The sequence below is a fragment of the Lissotriton vulgaris genome, chromosome 12 (genome assembly GCF_964263255.1).
Source record: "Lissotriton vulgaris chromosome 12, aLisVul1.2, whole genome shotgun sequence".
NCBI lineage: Eukaryota > Metazoa > Chordata > Amphibia > Caudata > Salamandridae > Lissotriton > Lissotriton vulgaris.
This window is the reverse complement of record NC_141700.1, coordinates 121,489,688-121,511,094: the sequence shown is the minus strand read 5'-3', so window position 1 is coordinate 121,511,094 and position 21,407 is coordinate 121,489,688. Positions and strand designations below refer to the sequence as shown.

The 21,407-nt window shown below is 44.9% G+C and overlaps 1 protein-coding gene across 2 annotated transcripts in view; it reads left to right on the top strand.

The window, feature by feature from the left end:
* CD320 (CD320 molecule) overlaps positions 1 to 18,432 on the top strand; it is a 58,789-nt gene extending 40,357 nt beyond the window's left edge. Inside the window, exons 5-7 of one of the 2 annotated variants that reach the window (XM_086947493.1) lie at positions 11,903 to 12,051; positions 14,114 to 15,140; positions 15,729 to 18,432. In XM_086947493.1, coding sequence (XP_086803619.1) covers positions 11,903 to 12,051; positions 14,114 to 14,149 — 185 coding nt within the window. In that variant the 3' untranslated portion in view covers positions 14,150 to 15,140; positions 15,729 to 18,432. Of the gene's footprint in view, positions 1 to 11,902; positions 12,052 to 14,113 lie in introns of both variants that reach the window. The other variant, XM_086947494.1, reaches the window with a different exon arrangement.
* The last annotated feature ends 2,975 nt before the right edge of the window (positions 18,433 to 21,407 follow it).

Below are 21,407 nucleotides of genomic sequence, written 5' to 3'. Positions count from 1 at the left end.
GGCCGGGTGTGGACACCCGTAACAGCTCCAGCGTCAATTCTTGATTGGACGGCCAAGGATGCATGGATTTGGGCATTACTTAGAAGAAGTCCAATCCCGACGGTTCCCGAGTGGACCAGGCAGCACCAAGTTCTGGTAGGTGAGTAAACAAAAGCAAAGTGGTCCATACTTCTGCAAAGCAAAACAGAATCACCGCCAGTGACAAAACATGTTGCTTTGACAGTGAATCTGATTAGTCAAACGAAGTCCGGACTCACTCAGCAGTGCCAGGAGCGGGGAGTTTAATTTGGATATTAATGGCTACGGTGTGCTAGCTGGATGTTTTCAAAGTTTTCAGCTCTGAATTCCTAACTCATCTCATAGGAAAAGGGGAGGCCCGGGGTGTCAGAGGGAAGATATTACTATTTATCACTGCCCATAAAAGCGTCTCCATTAATAATTATTCTGACTCCTGCTCGGCCCATAACAATGGCCTATTCTGAGGGGTCATCAGGCCTCCATCTGTTCGAGTCTCCTGACTGGGTGTGAGCAGCCAGGAGCTTCACACCTAGAAGCAAATGCCACAGATGGGAAACAAAGGCTCACACCTGTTATGACTTCAAACATACTTAAGAGAGGCATCTTTTCACTTTGTTCAGGCAGCTGAAGGCAGTGTGAGTTTCCCCTCGTGGGGCTGTATGGTGTTCAGTGGGGGAGAGGATGTGGCACTCTGCCAATGACAGAAATTGCAAGGCTCTGAGACAAACGGCTTGTGATAGCACTTTTAAGCATATTTGGGACATTTTGCAAATGGCAAAGGTTGTTTTCAGATGAATGTATAGTGTTGACCAATAACAACTGAGCACATGTGTGCATTGTCAATTTAAATAAATGTGGAAAAATACTAGCTGTAGCGTCGTCTTTTGCTTGCGGCAAAAATAAATGTGGATAAATACAGAAAAAATGCCGAAAAATAAATATGGATAAATACAGACGGAAATGGCAAAAAAATAAATACCATAAAATCGGGAGCCCTAATTATGATCGCACTGACAGGATATACACATTTTCATTTTTTTCATTAGTTTCGCTAAAACTCCCAACCTGAACTCCCCCCTCCCTCACCCTCCCCCCCCAGGCACTGTCCTACTCATAATTACATCAGCTCTTGGTGCCGGACACTCTTACATATGGACATTTCGTGTGATATGAGAACCCTGCTACAGCCGTACTAGAGGCATATAGGATGTGACACGTTCATTTAGACACTGTTTGTGCACCTGTAGTTGCGTGCAATGGGCCCCTCCTATTTGGTGGAAGCCGTACGGGGGGCGTTATATTATTTGGATTTGTCTTCATTCCTGCTGTCTCATATCTATTGTATGTTCTGAGTCTGTATCATTCCCTGACTCAAAGGACCCCAGCAATGCATTCCATTCTAGGGAGATGGGGTGTTTCCTGAGCCCTCTACGTTCCTCGCGTTGCAATGTCACACTCTCAGCCTTCGCCCCACCTCACTAACTCCGCCCTCCACATCTCAGGGTCTGGTGGCCTGGGTGACTTCCACCTCATGGTTATCGCACGCTTCGCTAAGATCATGGCTAAGTCTGTGAATCGTGTGCCAACGCTCTTTTTCCGCTCCACGGGGCCCAATCCCAGGAGGGTATATTCCAATGTGGTGTATGGTTTGGCAGGGACTAGTCTAGCCAGGTCGGTCTGTACTGTGGTCCAGTAATACCCTAGTTTAGGGCAGGCCCATAGCATGTGTACTAGTCGGGCATCCTCCGCCCCGCACCTTGGGCATGTATTGGGTTCCGTGTTCATCCTGATTTGACTGTTTTTTTAGTTGTCAAAAAACCTAGACTATGCAAATGTGTGTTCCAAAACGACACCTCCTGAAGGCTGCTCTTTATTCTGCAGGTAGGCTGGTCTCTGGTACCAAACTTTACTAAAACATCACTTCTGTGCTAAGCATGCTTACATTGCTTTCTGTTGAAGGATGATGCATATTCAAATTGGCCTGCATTGTCCCTAAATCTCTTCACTCTGTTACATTTTACAAGAATGAATAGACCTAACCATAATTTATCCTGGTCTAAATGCTTTAGTCTAATCTCAATGCATGCCCATTGGTATCTGGTGATTATGATGTCTGGTCCCTCAGCAGTAATACTCTGCTGATGGTCTCCAGTGCAGTGTTCCGTCAACCAACAACCAAGGACAATGCCAACACTGCTCTAGACTTTAAATCTCTTAATCAAAGGATGCGCGAACCAACAATCCATACATCCTTAAGCTCATTAGTAGCTTTTATTTAAGCACATATTCTTTTCAGTTATATCTCCAAAAAACACTTTAATACATGCGATGGACCAACATTTCATGTGTAAATACATAAAAAACTCAACGAAGGAAAAGAAAGAAAAATGAATTACACTTTCATTCAAAAACTTTCAAACACCCATTCACTCTACACAAACAACATACACACTATTCATACTGGGAGCAAAAAAACGGTATAATGACTTCAACAGTCTCACTTGCAACCCAAGTGCCAAACAACATTGCTATTAATCACCAGTTTTAGTAAATGTATCCTATTCAATATTTACAATAATTTACATTAGATACAACATTTTCCTTAATTGGGCACAAAAGACACCAAATCTAATCAATCAAAGCAATTGTTTGGCAACTCCGTGGTCTACGCGTTTCGAACCCCCTTGTTCTTGGGGTTCTCATCAGGACCAACACCTCACTGCAAAAAACAAAAAAGAAAAGAATTTGACTGTTGCCTTGGTTGAAAACACTAGAGAGCTCTCCCACCTTTATCTGCCTCTGCTGTATCTTACATAATATAAACACGCCCAAAGGTCGAGCAATCCCCAAAAAATGGGTTGTGAAAAGTGAATCTAGTACGAACAGAAGAAGGAAAGAGAAAAATCACACACCCGTAACTCGAACTGTCCGTCATTTGTCCATAAGCTAAAGCCACAACGGGACCTCTCCTAGTTCTTGAGACTTACTTGGTGAATTCTGAATTGAGCTGCTCTTTGGTTGATGTCATCTAACAACGGCAATATTCATGCCGACGGCGTCCTATTTGGAATACCAGAACCGGGTTTAGAGTAGACACCGCTAATTGTCTGTCACTCGTGGTATGGGGTTTATAAAACGAGCTCCTACCTTCGGCGCCCTCCGGCGTATGTCGCAAACGGTTCGACTTCGATGTCCGCGTCTAATATTAATCATCCGTAGCTACTTCTAAATCAAAGCAATAGATATATACAGCCCTTTAGTTTGAAGTCTCATTTCTCCACGTAGTTTTAACAATGTATACAACCAACAGAGCACCCAAGTTGCTCACCTTTCGCCATACGGAGATCTCTCTTCCGGGTCTCGTCACACTGGATTCACGAACGTCAAACGTGTGTTGACGTTCATGCGCCTAAATTGCTGGTTCGCGCATCCTTTTGATTAAAAGATTTAAAGTCTAGAGCAGTATTGGCATGGTCCTTGGTTGGTGGTTTAAGAGTACTCGGCCTTACTGTTTGTGAGCCATACCCTTTTTTGTTACGTAGTGTTCCGTCAACAGCACATCTTTCTGACGTTCCCACCTAATTTAAGGGAGCGTATATGATTTTAAACACCACAGTATCCTGTGGAGCTGCGTGGGGCGGTGGCAGGCACTTTCCTTTAGAACCCCTTGATGGGAAGGTCCTGAATAGCAGCATTTGCCTCGCACCAAATTTTCATCTGCATTATTAGTGTACTTTAAGACCAGAGTACAGAAGCCTGAGGTGTAACTAGGGTACTTTAGTCAGAAAGGTTTACTTCCAAGCTGCAGTTGGGAATGGACCGTGTAGAAGCAGAATGAATGTAGCAATATGATGGAAAATAAAGCAGATGATTCTGCAATATTCTACACTGTCAGTAAACTTTGAGTTGTTAATACACTTGTGATAAACAAATGTAGCACGTTGAGTGAATAGGCTTCTTTTAAGTGAACGCATACAGTCAATACAAACACCATTTGTGTTAAACATTTACAGACTAATTATTTAATTGATGCATTCATCAAGTTCCTAATGCCTATATAATTTCACATTGTTTCACTTTCGCCATTTTATCTTTTCACTGTTCCAACAAGGGTATTGATATTGTTCTCCAAAGTTACAGTATTCAAGACTGTTCTATGAGCATTGCTGTAAAAAAATAAATTGCCTGTTTTTTAAACTCCTCTGTTTGTGATGGGTATCCCAGCAAAATTAAATGGGGTTCATAACTATCATGGTCTGACAATATTACAATATCTTTTCCCTCTCATTCCCTAATTTCTGGCATAACCCTATAAGATGCATCAATTAATCAATCAGAGTACTTGTAGAGCGCGCTACTTGCCCGTGAGGGTCTCAAGGCGCTGAGGGGAGGAGGGGGGGGGGGCGCTGCTACTGCTCGAAGAGCCAGGTCTTGATGAGTCTTCTGAAGGCGAGTAGGTCTTGGGTCTGCCGTATGTGGGTAGGGAGGGTGTTCCAGGTTTTGGCGGCGAGGTAGGAGAAGGATCTGCCGCCGGAGGTCATTCGTTGGATGCGGGGGACAGCGGCGATGGTGAGGTTGGCGGAGGGGAGCTGGTGGGTGGGGGTGTGGAAGCTGAGTCTGCTGTTAAGGTAGGCTGGTCCGGCGTTGTGGAGTGCTTTGTGTGCGTGGATGAGGAGCTTGAAGGTGATCCTCTTGTCGACGGGGAGCCAGTGTAGGTCTCTCAGGTGGGGGTGATGTGGCTGCGGCGGGGGACGTTGACGATTAGTCGGGCGGAGGCGTTTTGGATGCGTTGTAGTCGTCGTAGGTGTTTGGCTGGGATTCCTGCTTAGAGTGCATTGCCGTAGTCCAGTCTGCTGCTGACGAGGGCCTGTGTCACCGTTCTTCTTGTTTCGGTCGGGATCCACTTGTAGATCCTGCGGAGCATGCGGAGGGTGTTGTAGCAGGAGGAGGAGATGGCGTTGACCTGCTTAGCCACGGAGAGGGAGGAGTCGAGGATGAATCCTAGGTTGTGTGCATGGTCGGTGGGTGTTGGTGCTGTTCCCAGTGTGGTCGGCCACCAGGAGTCGTCCCAGGCTGAGGGGGTGAGTCCAAGGATGAGTACCTCCGTCTTGTCAGAGTTCAGCTTCAGACGGTTGCTCCTCATCCAGTCGGCGATAGCCTTCATACCCTCGTGGAGGTTGGTTTTGGTGGTGTGTGGGTCCTTGGTGAGGGAGAGGATGAGCTGGGTGTCATCGGCGTAGGAGATGATGTTGAGGTCGTGATGGTGGGCCACTTGTGCAAGGGGGGGGCCATGTAGATGTTGAACAGCATCAGGCTGAGGGATGAGCCTTGGAGGACGCCGCAGATTATGTTGGTGGCTTCGGATCATAAGGGTGGGAGGCGGACGCTCTGGATTCTGTCAGAGAGGAAGGACCTGGTCCAGTCAAGGGCCTTCCCTTGGATTCCGGCTTCTAGGAGGCGTGTCTTTAGAGTGCGATGGCAGACCGTATCGAAGGTGGCCGACAGGTCCAGGAGGATGAGGGCTGATGTTTCGCCATTGTCTAGTTGGCGCCTGATGTCATCTGTGGCGGCGATGAGGGCTGTCTCGGTGCTGTGGTTTCGTCTGAATCCGGACTGGGACGGTCCAGGATGTTGTTGTCTTCCAGGTGGCGGGTCAATTGCCTGTTGACGATTTTCCCGATGACCTTTGCCGGGAACGGGAGCAGGGAGATGGGCCGGAAGTTCTTGTGGTCCTTGGGGTCCTTCTTGGGCTTCTTGAGGAGGGCGTTGATTTTGGTGTGCTTCCAGCTTTCCAGGAAAGTCGCTGTTTCGAAGGAGATGTTGATGACCTTCCGTAGTTGGGGTGTGATGGCTGCATCTGCTTTGTTGAATACGTGGTGTGGGCACGGGTCTGACGGAGATCCTGAGTGGATGGAGTTCATGATCTTGCGTGTCTCGTCGTTGTCGTCGTCGTTGTTGGACCAGGAGGTCAGGCGGATGGAGCTGGTGGTGTTCCCAGGGGAGGTGGAGTCTGGCGTAGTCGGGGCGGTTGTGGTGTTGAAGCTGTTGTGGATGTCAGCGATCTTGCGGTGGAACAAGATGGCTAGTGAGTCGCACAGTTCTTGTGAGGGCGGTATGTCGTTAGCGTTGGCGCTGGGGTTGGAGAGTTCCTTTACGATGCTGAAGAGTTCTTTGCTGTCGTGTGCGTTGTTGTCCAAGCGGTCTTTGAAGGAGGATCTCTTGGCTAATCTGATGAGGTGGTGAAGTCTGCGGGTGGCATTATTGTGGGCTGCGTGGTTGTTAGGTGTGCGTTCGTGGAGCCATACTTTCTCCAGTTTCCGGCATGCACGTTTGGAGGACTGGAGCTTGTCGGTGAACCAGGTGGCTCTCTTGCTGGCATGGCTGTTGGTGGGTTACTTGAGCTGGGCGAGGGTGTTGGCGCAGTCGTCGATCCACTGTCTGAGGTTGCGGGCTGCGGCGTCTGGGTTGGTGGGTGGGTTCTGGGCGTGGGTGGTGATCAGCCGGTCTTCTGTGACTTTGCTCCAGCAGCTGCGAGGCAGCTTTTGGGTGCGGTGGTGCGTGGTTGGTTTCTTGAAGGTGAAATGAATGCAGCGGTGGTCGGTCCAGTGGAGTTCGGTGGTGTGGTCGAAGGCGACGTGGGTGCCTGTGGAGAAGACTGGGTCCAGCGTGTGGCCGGCGGCGTGGGTGGGTGTGGTGCGAGTTGTTTGAGGCCGAGGTTGGCGAGGTTGGTGATCAGGATGGCGGAGTTGGTGTCGTTGTTGTTCTCGAGGTGAAAGTTCAGGTCCCCGTGGAGGATGTAGTCCGTGGAGGCGAGTCCGTGGGTGCTGGCGAGGTCGGCGATGGAGTAGCTGAACTGAGCCCGGAGTCCTGGGGGTCTGTAGATAAGTGTTCCTCTGGGGGTGGTGTTGGGGTCGGTGTGGATCCGGAAGTGCAGGTGTTCGGCCGTGTTGAGGGTGTCGTCTGCGTGGGTGGCGACCTTCAGGGTGGACTTGTGGACGATGTCTATTCCTCCTCCGATTTCGTTGGCGCGATCCTTGCCGGTGATCTTGTAGCCGTCCGGGATGGCTATGGCGATGTTGGGCGCCGAGGAGCTCAACGGCGTATTTGCGTGTGGAGCGGGTGTTGAGGAGTATGCAGCGGAGGTGGTTGGGTCCAGTCCTTGGAGGTTTGGTGGTTGTGTCGCAGGTGAAGCTGCAGGTGCGGCAGGAGAAGGGCCCGTGGGTCTGTTTCTGGGTGGCCTGGAAGCAGGTGTGGTTTCGACCGGCATTGAGTGCGTGGAGGCTGCTGGCGTCGTAGTGGAGTCTGGTGTTGTCGTAGTGGAGTCTGGTGTTGTGGCGTTCGCGGGGTCCAGGGGTTCTGGCGCTGGGCATGGTCCCGGCGCGGACAGGTGCAGACGGGCTTGCCTTAGGCGCGCCAGCTGCCGCCATTTTGAGAAGAGCTGGGAGGGAGGAGCATCTAGGAGGCGGGAGGCAGGGGATAGCGTATGGGCGCGGGGGGAGGCAGGGCCGCCAGCGGCGGGAAAGTGAGCAGTGGGAACGGGGGGGGGAGGAAAAATAGAACCCAGGAATGGGCAGCAAAGAAACCAAGGATGCAGGGCACACGCGCTGGTGGAGCTGCAGCGGGGGGGGGTTTGGGGGAAGCGACCTACCTGAAAGGTCAAGGGTCGCTCTCCTCCCCGCGCAGCTGCTGCCACTTTTAAAGGGAGCTGGGAGGGAGGAGCAGCTGAGAGGCGGGAGGCAGGGGATAGGGGATAGTGAATGGGCGCGGGGGCGGGGCCACAGGGGCAGCAGCGGCGGGAAAGTGAGCAGTGGGCACGGGGGGGGGGGAGGAAAAATAGCGCCCAGGAAAGGGCAGCAAAGAAACCAGGGATGCAGGGCACAAGCGCTGTTGGAGCTGCACTGGGGGGTGGGAGTGACCTACCTGGAAGGTCAAGGGCCGCTCTCCTCACCGCGCAGCTGCCGCCACTTTTAAGGGGAGCTGGGAGGGAGGAGCAGCTGGGAGGTGGGAGGCAGGGGATAGCGAATGGGCGCAGGGGCGGGGCAGCAGCGGCAGGAAAGTGAGCAGTGGACAGTGGGCACGGGGGCGAGGAAAAATAGCGCCCAGGAATGGGCAGCAAAGAAACCAGGGATGCAGCGCACAAGTGCCGGTGGAGCTATAAAGTATATTCAGTGGCAGTTTAAATGTTTTATTGGCTCAAACAAATGTAGATAACAGCCTCTGAATTTTTCTAAATAACAAAATGGTGTGCAAACAACATGGAAGTGCAGCAAACAAAAAGTTAGAGGTAAAACACACATTCTAATCAGATCTATTTTACCCACATTTGAGAGATGAAGGGGACTCCATTTTGTGAAAAGAACATTTGATATATTAATGGTCTCTAATTTAACTCCAATAAATCATCCGCATTCATGGTTGTTTATACTCCCAAATACCTATTTGGCCTTGAGTTAAACAATGGCTGTAGCGCTGGAACTAAAGTGTCTGTAGTGCAGTTGCATATCAAAATCTCTGTTTTCGACTCATTTGCCTTGTATCCTCCCATCCAGCGGCGGCTGGTCCATGGGGGTGTTTGGGCGCCGTCCCCCCTGTTTTCTCGCCGTCCGAGAAGGCAAACAAAGGTAGTTATTACCAATGATAATAACTACCATTTGTTTCTGCCTTGCCTTCTCGCACGGCGAGAAAGCAGAAGTTCCTGTGTGGGCGGTGTTACTCGAGGGCAGGAGGGAGCGGCTTGCCCACTGTTGGTAATACTGTCTGTTTGGGCAGCCTGAGAGGCTACCCAAACATACAGTATTTACAGTGTAGGCAAGCCGCTCCCCCCTGCCCTCGCGTAACCCCTCCCACTCTCCCTGCTCTCTGTATGCTGCAGCATACAGAGAGAAATGACGTAGGTAGGGCAGCCGGCCGAACCTATCACAGCGCTGTGCTGTGGTGGAGGGGAGGAGAGGGGAGGGAGGCTGCCTGCAGCCTTCCTGCTGCGTCACGACGAGTCGAGCACCATGGAAATTTCAAACAGGACGGCGCCGCGGGAGTCAGGACTTGAAGGCGGGAAGCGGAGCCTAAGGTAAGTTAACTGTTTCGGCCTGGTTGATTTATAAATTAATTGTACAAGAGAATTTGTAAAGTGTTTTGTGCACAATTGAATTATAGATTTTGTTTCGTTAATTAGAGAGGGCGTTATTAAAGGTATGTTTCCGTTTTACCGTCCCTCCGGGCAGACCACTATCACGATGCAGGCGGTGTGACAAAGTCATGATTTTGTATGTGATGTGTTTGTTTGTAGATTGTACAGAACAACTGTGTCCTGGAGTGCGCAAATAAAAAGAAGGAACAATCCTGCGTTTTGTGTGACATTGTCTTTACTTCTTCCCGGTGATGGAGGTGTGGGGCTCGAGATGTACAAGAAGTGCCTATAATGTTTAAACTGTATAATATGAAGTTTCAGTTACAAGTAATTTAATGGGGGGCGGGATTCTGATCACTTATTTACCTGCCGAACCCTCGTGAACAAGCAGGGCCTGAAATGTCCCTTTTAATACCCCGGTTTGTATTTTCGGCTTGATAGCAGCACAAAGGACCCTATGAAATGCAAGCTGCAGAGACCACATTCCATGTCCGCTGGAGCGCCCACGGCTGCGCCAGGGTTGATTGTATACTGATTGCTCTATTTGTGCCACTCGTGTTTCCTCTGGGGCACCAAAACACACAGGTGTTGAGGGAATACTATCAGGGATCGTGCATGGACCTAGGTGACAGTTACAATTCATTCGTACTTATTCGTACTCAAACTAATGATATCGTAAGAATTAGTTTGTCCTGCATGGATTCGAACAGGTTACCAGCTAATTACACTCACATTTTAGCAGCGAATATTTAACTTACTGAGCTACTATGCCTGCATAGATGGTTTAAATTAATTTGTAATACGGTTGTTGTGGGTTTCCTATAGTGCTACTTGACTCATGCATGCAGCTTAAATAACAGAAAACAGTGTTATGTCAGCTTTAACTCACAACAAATAAGATGCTTTTGTTTAGCTAGTTTTCTGAATGACATTGAACAGCTTTTGTATGCTTAAATAAATGAATATATGTTTGTCAAAGGACGACACCGATTTAGAATAAGGATCGTTGTTCTCTTAAGCAGTGCATCTCCCAGATACATCACTGCCATTGTACTTACTATTACAAGTGTTTGGACGGAAGCTCCTCAGTTTAGAAAACTATGCTTATCCTATCTACGTCAGGCTGTGAATAGTTGCTGAATTCTTGTCATAGCCGCTCCATAGTATTGCATATAACTGTGGCCTAAAAAGAATTCGCAATGTGTCAATTATCTGCCTGGCTGAGAATAGACCCATATACTGAAGCAGTCCAGAAGAAAGAAAAGCATTTATGTAGCAAATCTTAATGCAGAATTCAATAAACTATTACCAGATTATCTGGAGGATTTATTTTAATGAATATGAAGGTTACGTCTTCAATATGTTCTTTATAAATTATATTAACCCCCCCCCCCATTATTTTACGCCCTACCACTTTCAAATGTCACCACTGCTCCCATCTCCTTAAATTGTGAAAAGATATTAAAAACTCTTTGCTGAATTTCCAGTTCTGGTCTTAAAAAGAGCATGATCTCATTAGCATTCAAATTAATATTAGACATTTTGTCAATGGGGGCTTTAATTAACATGTAATTTCTTATAGCGAAGGCAAGAAGTTCAACAGAGAAAGCAGATAAAATGGAGGATAATGGGCATTCCTGCCTAGTTTCCCTCTTGACTTTGCAAGAGCCGACATCTATAAAGTTCACAATTAGTCCAGCCCTCAAACCTTTTTGGCATCCTAATAGAGAGAAAAATAAAATACAGCTGGAAATTGTTTACTATAAAAAAATCTAATGCCCCAATTTAGTAATTTGTATTAGTGTAATATTGTCTACCAGCTATAAAACCATTTTGATCTTTATTTATTAACTGACTCATGGCTTGATCCATTCTGTTGGCTAGCAAATGGCCATAGTTCTTGTAGCGATCTGAAATGTTTTTATGATGCACTTAAGTTGTATTTAGATGCTATCCATGACAGTTGTAACTATTGCAGGGCAACTGGAATCCATACACAGTTACTAGACCAACAGAACAAATAGTTCCACAGTAAACTGTGATCAGTAAAAAGGAAATGCTCTAGTCAGTTCTCTTCTGCAGATGGTACAGAGAATAAAGGCAAAGGTTGATGTCATCTGTTGTCACATTGGATGGAACCAGATTTTGCAGAAAGGCATTAGTATTTTTGCTTCCAACCTAAGCGACTTTACTCTAATATTTGTGAAGGCAAGAGTATTTAGGACTATTGCAGTGTAGGACATGTATGGTTCGATCAGCAATATCCCTTCCATGCGTCAAATTTGCTGTTGAACATCTTGTAAGGGATCATTTTATTATTGTGATTGCACTGTATTGTTTACATGCGTGGTAATATGTGATCCACCAATACAAGGAATAGCAATAAGATGCATGGGTGTAGGGGCTGGACCAGAAAGCTTCAGACATAGACTATGTTTTTGGTGGAGGTTAGTTAGACTCCTGATGCTCCTGCCTTTTTTTGCTTTCCAGCTTAATAATTTCACTTGCAGCCCGAGAGTTGCTATTGAACTTGCATCCCATACGTTGGATGGCCTTACGTGAATCCTGACTAAATTGAAATATTAATTCCTTTTATTATAGTTTACTGTAGTTTTACAATTGATTTACGTTAAGTTAACTTATATTTATGCATGTAGCCTTTATGTTCCTGAAACAGAATTGTTATTTTTGATGATAATTTAATGGCTAAACAATTATGTATTGATCAACATGCATTTCATCTGGTTTCCTTTGCAGTTCTCTCAAGTCTTGCCATTGCTTTTTGGGTCGTAATGTGCTGTAAAACAAAAACAAAGTGGAGTTTTCTAAACTCAGATTTACTGGAAACATCCAAGAAATGCTTCATGCCAGAATGGAAACGAAAACAAAATAACTCTACCTACATGGTGAGATGCTTTAGAAACTGTACCTATGTTCAATTTCGTTTGATTTTAAAATATGCAGTAAAGTTGGTTTTCTATGAAGTTCAGTTTTACCTCCTGAAAAGACTCCTAAAGAAGGTTCTTTACCACAATAATCAAGGTGAGCCCTTCCAAGTGTACCTGGTGGCTCCTCGATAAAAAGCCAAATTTATCCATTTGCAAACTGCAAAGAAGGTAATTATTCATTTGAGATATGAGTAGCATTGTCTTTAACGACTCCTATAGGATAAACACGTCATTGTTGTTCTGATTAAAAGCTGCTTCTTGTGTGATTGGGATAAAAATTGGACTGACTTGGATGAAACCCTCTTATAAAAGGTGATTTAGGACCAAAATAAATGAGAAGGTAAGGCCATAGCTAATCCTGTTGTACGTGAGGGACGGCCTTGTCCAAACACTTTAAGTGGGTAATCTGTGTGTTGTAAGGAAGTACACGGGTAATTCGGTGCTTTCCACACTAAATTTATAGGTGTATCCAAATATACTGCATGTTTTTTCACCAGTCAGTGTTCACAGGTTTTACATACTGAAGTTTACTACGGGAAATTTATGTGGATTCACTAATTATCACAGTACTAAGAATTGATGTTTCTGCAGGATGGAAAAAAATAATTTGCTTTGCAATTGAAATTTATCTAGCAACTGTTAATCGTGTCTTCTGTTTAGAGGAGCAGGCGATAAGTGTGTCAAGGTTGTGGAGCATAGTGAACTCTTTGAAAGAAAGGGGGAATTAGTAATAACTATTTACAGGCTTTGGTGGGAAAGCAGGAGTATACTTGTGATTTAACGCTGAAAAGATGTTTTAAGTTTAACTCTGGCTTGAACCGGCATCAAGTGAAATTTAGTCGTAGATGGGGAATTGTGATTTTTTTTTCATTGGTACTTGTTTGGGACAAGCATCTACACATTTTAACATTAATCATTTGTACCCCGGTAGTTTGACTTAAAGGCCATTGGCGTAGCCCAGTGGAGTTCACGTGTATGTCAAGTTTGCTTCCTAGATTACATTGTCCACGTAGGAAAACCTTTTTTTCTAATCCGCATCTGCTGTTCTAAAACCATGCTAGACGCTGCATCCACTTGTGAAGACATGACAACATTTCAGTTCAAATGACTTCATGTTTTGATATCTAAATTTATGTTTATGTCTGAGTTGAAGTAAGGCATGGTTGGAGGCTGTTGTTGAGGGGACTGTAGCAGGTGATGGTTGCAAAGAACAGATCATTTGCTTTTCCTCCATAATGTCAGCCTCCTCCACTCGAAACCAATCTTCAATGATAACCCGACAGGTAAAAATTTAGATAAAGTTATCATTGAAGCTTTTGAATTTGAGAAGGAGTTGTGGATTGTCTGCTTTGGAATTAAGAAAGGCCTAAGTTTCATAGAAGGGACAGTAATGACAATATTTAAAGGAAAACATATCTAATAATCTTTTACATGAACCTTTGTAGTCTCATTATAATTGTTGGACACTGTTTTACTTGCTGCTCTGCCAGTGTGAGTGTGGTGTGGAATGTGGGTGCGTGGTGATGCTGTGGAATGTTGAATGAGTGAGTGTCATATGGTGTATGGGCTGAGCAGCAGGAAGGCTGCTCCTGCTGGGGCTGTCTGTACTTTAACTTCTGATCTTCTCGTCTTAATAAATACTACTTAAGCTACCATGGATATCGGATCTTAATTCATTTACAACAGAGACAAATGAGTTTTCTTCCTCATTTGCAAGTGGATTTTCAAATATTCTCTTTCTGGGACCTCATTCCTGTTGAATAAATTGCCCGCGATCAAGTACAACGGTGGTATTAAGAAACTTGGGTGCCTTTCGCTTCTCGGGTTGGAAACTATGTTGTAGATGGTTCCTTTACTTCCTAGGAGTTTCTTTTCTCAACGTTTTGTTGAAGTAATTCACATGAAATAAGACTTCAGTGAATCCTCCTGATCATTTGGAATTTTCGATGACTATTAAGCACGTTTATTTTAGGATTTTTTCTAATATATGTTTCTCCTGTGTTTTCTTTTTTTTCTGCAGCTGACAGACCTAACCAGTGTGGACGATGTTGTCTGAAGTAACGCCCTTATCAATGAGCCATTGAGAGACATAAATGCAGTGAAGGTGCCCACACTAAAGACAATGCTTTACCTGGAAATACTTGAAGGGAATTGATGACTTGTGGTTACATTTTGTTCTACAAAAGCACATTATCTAATCACTTGGTGGTGGTAAATTGAACGCTCACTTAGCGACTCAGCTGTTCTAGCTGTAAGACAAGAGTTAACATTTTAAATGCCAATGTTTTCTTTCAACATTGCTATACAAAAATATTTATTTTCCTTAAACATTGATTTCCTATAAATAATTGTGCTCAAGTCACATAAAAAAGCACTTCTCCTTTAAAACAGACTGAAGCTTTTGTTTCAGATTAACAGTACTCCCCAGTCCCTGGGGCTGTTGTAAATATGTATGTAACAAAGAGTATTTTTTCTTATAAATTGCCTTTACCCTCAGCACGTTTCATCCATTTCCAGGTTTTGTTCACCATGGCCTTATTCTGACCATTGTGTGGTCTTTTGACTTCTCGTCGGGGTGCAGCAGATCATCTTTGTCGCTATTCCTCTTCTGTAAGTCCTGCTTGCAGATCCAGAACGATATGTTGGTGTGCGTCACTGGAAAGAGCCTAATTTAGTGTTAGTTTTAATTGGGTCTCACTCCCAGTCACACCAAAGATGAATCTGTGACCAAAGTCCCAAATGAGGTAAATGCCAATGATGTACAACGGTCGCCACCTTGCTGGTCATGGGTAAAGAGTAAAGTTGAGTCGGGCATCCCACCGCTCCAGCAAACAGTGGGCAAAATGTCCGCATGTCCCTCCTACAAGCTTTTGGTTACTTCCACAATAGACAAATGCACTGATTTGTATTTATTGGTTCTTTATAAAAGATGTTCGTTCCAAAGGGCTATTGTAGCTCTCCACATATTCCTGGCAGGAGACTGTCGATTATGCAAAACGAAAATAAAATCAGCCTCTACTCTCTACGTGTTAAAATGAAGACCAAAGGCCCGATGTAGGTAATTCTAATTTACCACTTCTTAAATACCGAATCATACCGATTCGGTATTTAAGAAGTGGTAAATTAGAGGGGGGGAAATGTAGGTAAATCGGAATCGGTGCCCATAGGAATCAATGGGGGATACCGATTCGGTAAATTCCGAATTTTGCAAGGGTGCAGGGGGTGTCACTTTGACACCCTCTGGCACCCCAATTCTGGACTTGTGTGCCATGTGGCACACAGACATGCCCTAAGGGCATGTCTGTGTGTCACATTGCACAGGTGTGCATGCACAGATGTGCATGAACACCTGAATTCGGTATTTTACCACCCAATAGGATTGGGTGGTAAAATACCGATTCTTAAAGCCCTGTGGCACTCTGACATGTGCCAGCTACATCTGCATTTACAGAATCGGTATTTTACTGAGTTTGTATTTACCGATTCGGTAATTTTACCGAATCGGTAAATACAGAATCGGTAAAATACTGATTCTGTAAATGCATGCCCTACATCTGGAAACCCTAATACCGGTCGGTAACGGCCGAATTCGGCCGTTACCGACCGGTATTAGGGCTCCTACATCTGGCCCCAAGTGCCTTAGAGCCTTTAGTCTTCAAACTTAAGCACAGTTGAGACCTTTGTGCAAGAGAGACACTAGTTGCATTATTGTTACTAGCGTTTCAAAGGCTCAGCGAACAGTCTCACCCTTAGACACTCCTCCACATGCAGCAGCTTCGCTTACACGATACAAGCTACACACCCCTGAGTAGTTTTAGCATTGAGTAACACCATGAGTTTAAACGACCTATCACATCTTATGCCATTTCCATGCTCATTCAACACTCTCTGACAGATTTTCAGAACCTCTAGAATAACAACTGGTCTTTCATTTCAGTAGTTTTTGTGGCTAAAATGTTCAGAATGATTGGGCTGGCCTCCTTCCAAAATCATGAATCAAAGTGGTCCCAATTAATTGGTATGGCTTACCTGTTTGTAGCCAAACCAAATGAGTCTTAAAGGTTCATCAATACAAGAACGGCTAGAGTTACTAGCGGAGCGCTCCGTCTTATCTGCTTTCACGACCATGGTGTTTTTTCCTTTAGTCATCAGAAACCATGACATTTAGGTCGCATGCTGAGAACAACTTTTCACAACCTTCAATTTATAAAAGAACCTGGTGAAAATAAATGTTTTCATTCATATACAAGACCAGTTGGACTTCTAAGGTGCTTCTTTTCTTCATGTTTAGGAGACAAGCTCTGTCCTTGTTCAGCTGCTTACATTGCATTCTTCTGAAATGCAGAACATTATAATTGAATAGATTGGTGTATCAGAGAATCAATCGACCCCAATTTTCGGTATTTCACATTAAAATCTACAGGTGTGAAGACATATCTGTTTTTCTTTGGACTCTTCCCTAGAGATGCTCCAGCTAGTTTCTTCATTGATGTTTTAGGTCCCTCTCCATGTAACACTAAAAAAGGTCCTCTGTCTGTGTCAGAGTTGTGCCTCATGTTCAAGCTCATGGCCCTAAAGTCATCCAATAAATTTAATCCAATTTGCTAAACGAAAATGACTATTGCTAACTTTTCTGTAGATGCAGCTAAGGCCTGGAGAGTTGCATAAGCGTACCCACATGAACGCTGTAACCGTCGCTGATTTGCAGGTCAAGCCAATCATTTTGTGACATTACCGCAAAACGCTCCCAACTTCCATATTCAATTTGGTTATACAGCCTCAATTCTTAAACTGGGGGTGTTTAAAGGTATGTTTGATGATACAGTTTTCTGAGTAATAAGTATACCAATGGATCGTAGTGACTGTAACTGAAGCACTCTCCTCACAGTTGGAAATGCTTGTATTACAATTTTTCCAGTTGACAAGCTTTCTGATTTCCCAATGCTACAAACGTTATCCACATCACACATCAACTACCACTTGAATTTCCAGTATAACATTTTTAGAAAAAGTTTCTGCAAGTGGTGTTTATTGCAAAGATATTATTCATGGAATAAAAGTTTTTTCTTTTATAAAACTTTGTTGGCTGAAATAATCACAAAATAGGCAGTTTTTAAAAAACAATCTTTAGAATTGGCAAAAGCACCTAAGCAGACTTGCCCCACCCATGTTTAACCTATTAAGTAAAACTGTTTAAAACAGTGGTCACTTACTATGCTCCCCTATTCAACAGTTTCCGAAACTGGTATAATTTGGACTAACTGACAGCACTGAAGTTTCAGACATGAGGTGGTGTCTGTGTTTTGCAGGTGCGCTTCGGTACAGCACTAAGTTGGTAAAGCTCTGACATACGGTGTAGGTGTACCAGGATATGCTTCGCTCACCTTCCTGAACATTTCTGCTGTATTGATTAATCAACCAGGAACAAAGTCTTCAGAAATAGGAAATATGCATAACTTAATTTACTTTACCAAAAATGTGACAGAATTTTTCTGTCATAGATTTGGGTAGCTTTCATTCATGCCTCCACAGGCATATCTTGTACTTGTACTGTTAATGGCTGCTTGTGAAACACATGGTGCTAATATAGTTTATTGGGATCCACCCTCCAGGTACAGAAAGTGTTACTGTTCTTTCATTCTTTTAGTTTTTTTGTTATTTTTTTTAACAGAAATTACGTTTTCGTAACTATTGATTAAATGTGTGGGTTGTTTGCACTTAATGCACTGCTTTCTTAATATATAGTTTTTAATTTATTAGCGTATTAAAGCACTTAATAGTAAAGGTAAAATGAATCTATCAACAATGGACAAATTTGACTAATTTAATTGACTTTGGCTCTGTATATTAAAATGTTGCATTTAAAATTAAGTTAAGCGACTATAAAGAATGACATGCTTTTAGTTGTGACCTGCATTTTGTTCTCTAGTGTTTTATATAAAAATATCTTGATTTTTGTTAGAGGTGCATTAAAAAAAATCTGTTGGGGGAAGACTTTGTCAGATTCTTATATTTATATATAAAGAAAAAATATTTTCGAAGTTTTGGGGAAATTCTTACTTGCAGGATTGAATTTTTGTAATGACTTTCAATATCACAAATTGTTTTAATGGAAGGTTTTGGAATATATGAACGCATTTGGCTGATCACAGTTGTAAAAATATATTCTTTGGGGGAGACTTACTTGCAAGACTTTGATTTGGATAATTCATCAAACACCAATTGTGGTGCTTGCGAAAAATTGTACATGAATTTAATTTTGCTATTATTTCTTCATTAAATAAGAACTATCTGTGACTGATCACCTGCATTGCAGTAGGTCATAGAAACTATTGAAAACAGTATTAAGTGTTTGTTAATAGGCAGTGTGAGTCACAGATATTTTTGTTACGTTGCTTATGGATCTATTTTCTAGATTGCTGTTGTAAAAATATTTTTTTCTTCATAAATTTTATAACTTTAGAAAAGGCCTGATTCATTTCCTTTCCCTTGCCTCATCTCTTCTATTTCTTGAAGGTACAGCAACAAACAGTATTGCAGATAGTAATTCCTGTGTTTAAAACATATTTATAATGTAATGTTCTTTCAATTTGTATAGTATCGGCCATGGTGGGACAAGGAACAGTGGAAACACATTGGTAGTAAAATCTATGCAGTGTCAAATTTACATTGAATTAGACGTATATCTGTTGTTTGGTTTCCTCAGCAAAGAGATTGTATCATATGAATATGTGGGGAAGCAAACACTCATTTCTCGAGTTATTTTGTATTGTGGTAATGGCATCCTATTTGACCTTTGCCCTGTAGTAATAAATTGATAAATATACATTTATTAGACCAGTTCCTCCAGCAGCATTTGTATTGGGTCACATTAATTTTCATGTATGTATGCCTTGCCAGTGAAAATAAATGTCACCCAATAAACCATGTTATTTGTATCAAGTGTACTAATTAACACAAATTTACACTTGCATTACTATAGTACAAAAATCAGATGAAATGTTATCAATGAAGTACAGGCTTAGATGTGCAGAATGTCTTCGTGATAATTTTGGGCTATGACACCTTCCTAATTAATGATGATTGGTAAATTCAATAGGAAAAGAAATACTAATATTTCAGTAGGATATTATTCTGTGTTTTGTAATGTAAAATGCTCTATAACTTACCGGTAATCTTCATTACTCCGGGTCCCGTTGTCCTCGTCCCATTCATTACTATGTGGAGATAACCATCTCCCGACAGAAAAAAAGATCAGAAGAATGCTGGGACACTAACCCCGCCTCTCCCACCGGGAGTACACAAGGGTTAAATACCTAGCGTTCCGCATGAACAACCAAGCACACAACAGAAAGGCCGGCCGTCCGGGAGGGAAGGAGGGGCGTATGAATGGGACGAGGACAACGGGACCCGGAGTAATGAAGATTACCGGTAAGTAATAGAGCATTACCCCCAAGTCCTTTATGTCCTCGTCCCATTCATTTCTATGTGGAGAATACCAAAGCAGAAAAGCCAGCCTTCCCAAACAAAACAGAAGCCAACCCAGGAACCACACCAAGGCAGCCACCGCAGGAAGCAAAAGGCAGAACCGGCGAAAACCCCAGGCAGAGCACCCAAACACGAGGGAGCCTCACCAATCCGGGATGCTCCCAACAAAACAATGGGAGATGATCCAGAGGACCAGTCCAACAAGCACAGATGCAAACCAGCCCACAGCAGGAACACCCCACAGCCAACCAGAGAAGGGGAGAGCACGGACACACAAGCCAACCGAGGCAAGAAAGAACAAAACGGCGAGGAGGCCACGCAAAAAGGAAGGTCAAGAGCCACCAGGCCAGCAAGCCAGATCCCGGCAACAGGAGCCATACCCAGGCACAGAGAACCCACGCCAGCCGAACGCAGGCCCCGGAAAGAAAGGAAACACCCAGCGGACAAGGGGTCGAGAAAAATGCGAAGCCTGAACAAAAGACGACCAAAGTCGCCCCCCGGAAAAAAAGGCTGAGAGACCCACCAAGGGCAGGACCAAACCAGAAGAGAAGGGAGGCAAACAACCCGGCCCCAGAGTGTCCAGAGGACAAACCTCCGGAACCTCAGAGCACCAGGCACCATGAAAAAAGGGCCAGTCTACAGCCCACCAGCACTCAGCCCGGAAGGTGAGACAGAGCCCATGAACAGGGAAAGAGGTAAAGCTGAACAAACCCCGGAAGCCAACCCACCAGGACCTGAGTGCCAGAAGGAAGCGGACCCAGCAGGGACCAGAAACCAGAAACCCATCAGGACGAAACACCGACCAGGAAACAAGACACCAAGGGAACCAGCACTGCCAGGGAGCCCGAGCAGCAAGAATCGACAAGGGCAACCAACCAGGACAATGAGACCCGGGAAAACAAAGAAGAAAAGGGAACATGAACCCAAGAACACAGCCCCAGCAGAACACCCCAACAGCAAACCCGCGGAAACCAGGGCAGGAAGCCAACCCTGAAGAAGGCACACCCCGAGCACCAGAGAAGGAGTGCAACAGAACAGTCAAACGACCTAGACAACCCAAGACTAGAGCAAGGGAACCTCAAGGGAACCAACACCAGCATCAGACAAGCCCAACCAGAGACAGGCTAGGCAGAGACGACCCCACACAGCCCAAGCAGAAGGCAGGGGAAAAAATACAGAGACCAGCAAAGACGTGGGCCAATGACCCATAAAGGCCTCGAAGGAGCGGGACAGGCCCAAACAACACAGCACGGAAACCCAAACCCACCAGGGAAGAGGGAGCACCAAAACAAATCCCGACCACAGAAGCAACAGAATCCATGCACAAAAAAAACCTAAAACCCCCCGGCCCAGCACAGCCAAAGGCAGGGCCCGAGTAGGGGAGAAACCCCCAGGGCAGAAAACCGCAATTGAGGACACAGCAGCCATGAAGCCGAAGACCAGCAACCCACTCGACCAGAAGGACCTGAAGGCCAAACCCACAACCGGGGGAAGGCCAAAGAAGGGAAGGCCCCTGCAGAGCACAGGCCAGAGAGCAAACAGCCCCAGCGTTGCCCAAACGAAATCCCAAGAGCAGGGAATACAGGAGTGGGGGACAGACCCAAACAGGCACAGCCACAGCCAAGAGGCCACAACGGCAGGAACACACCACACCCGCAAGGACCAGAACCCGATAGCAGAGGGACCAGCCACCCCACAGGCAGAAAAGACACCAGCAAAAGAAGTGTCAGGCCATACAATGAACCCCCAACACAGCCCCATCAGGCAGTCCAGGACCGCAGCAAGAGCGCAACCAGGCAACCCCGTGAAGGTCGTACCAAACTGAA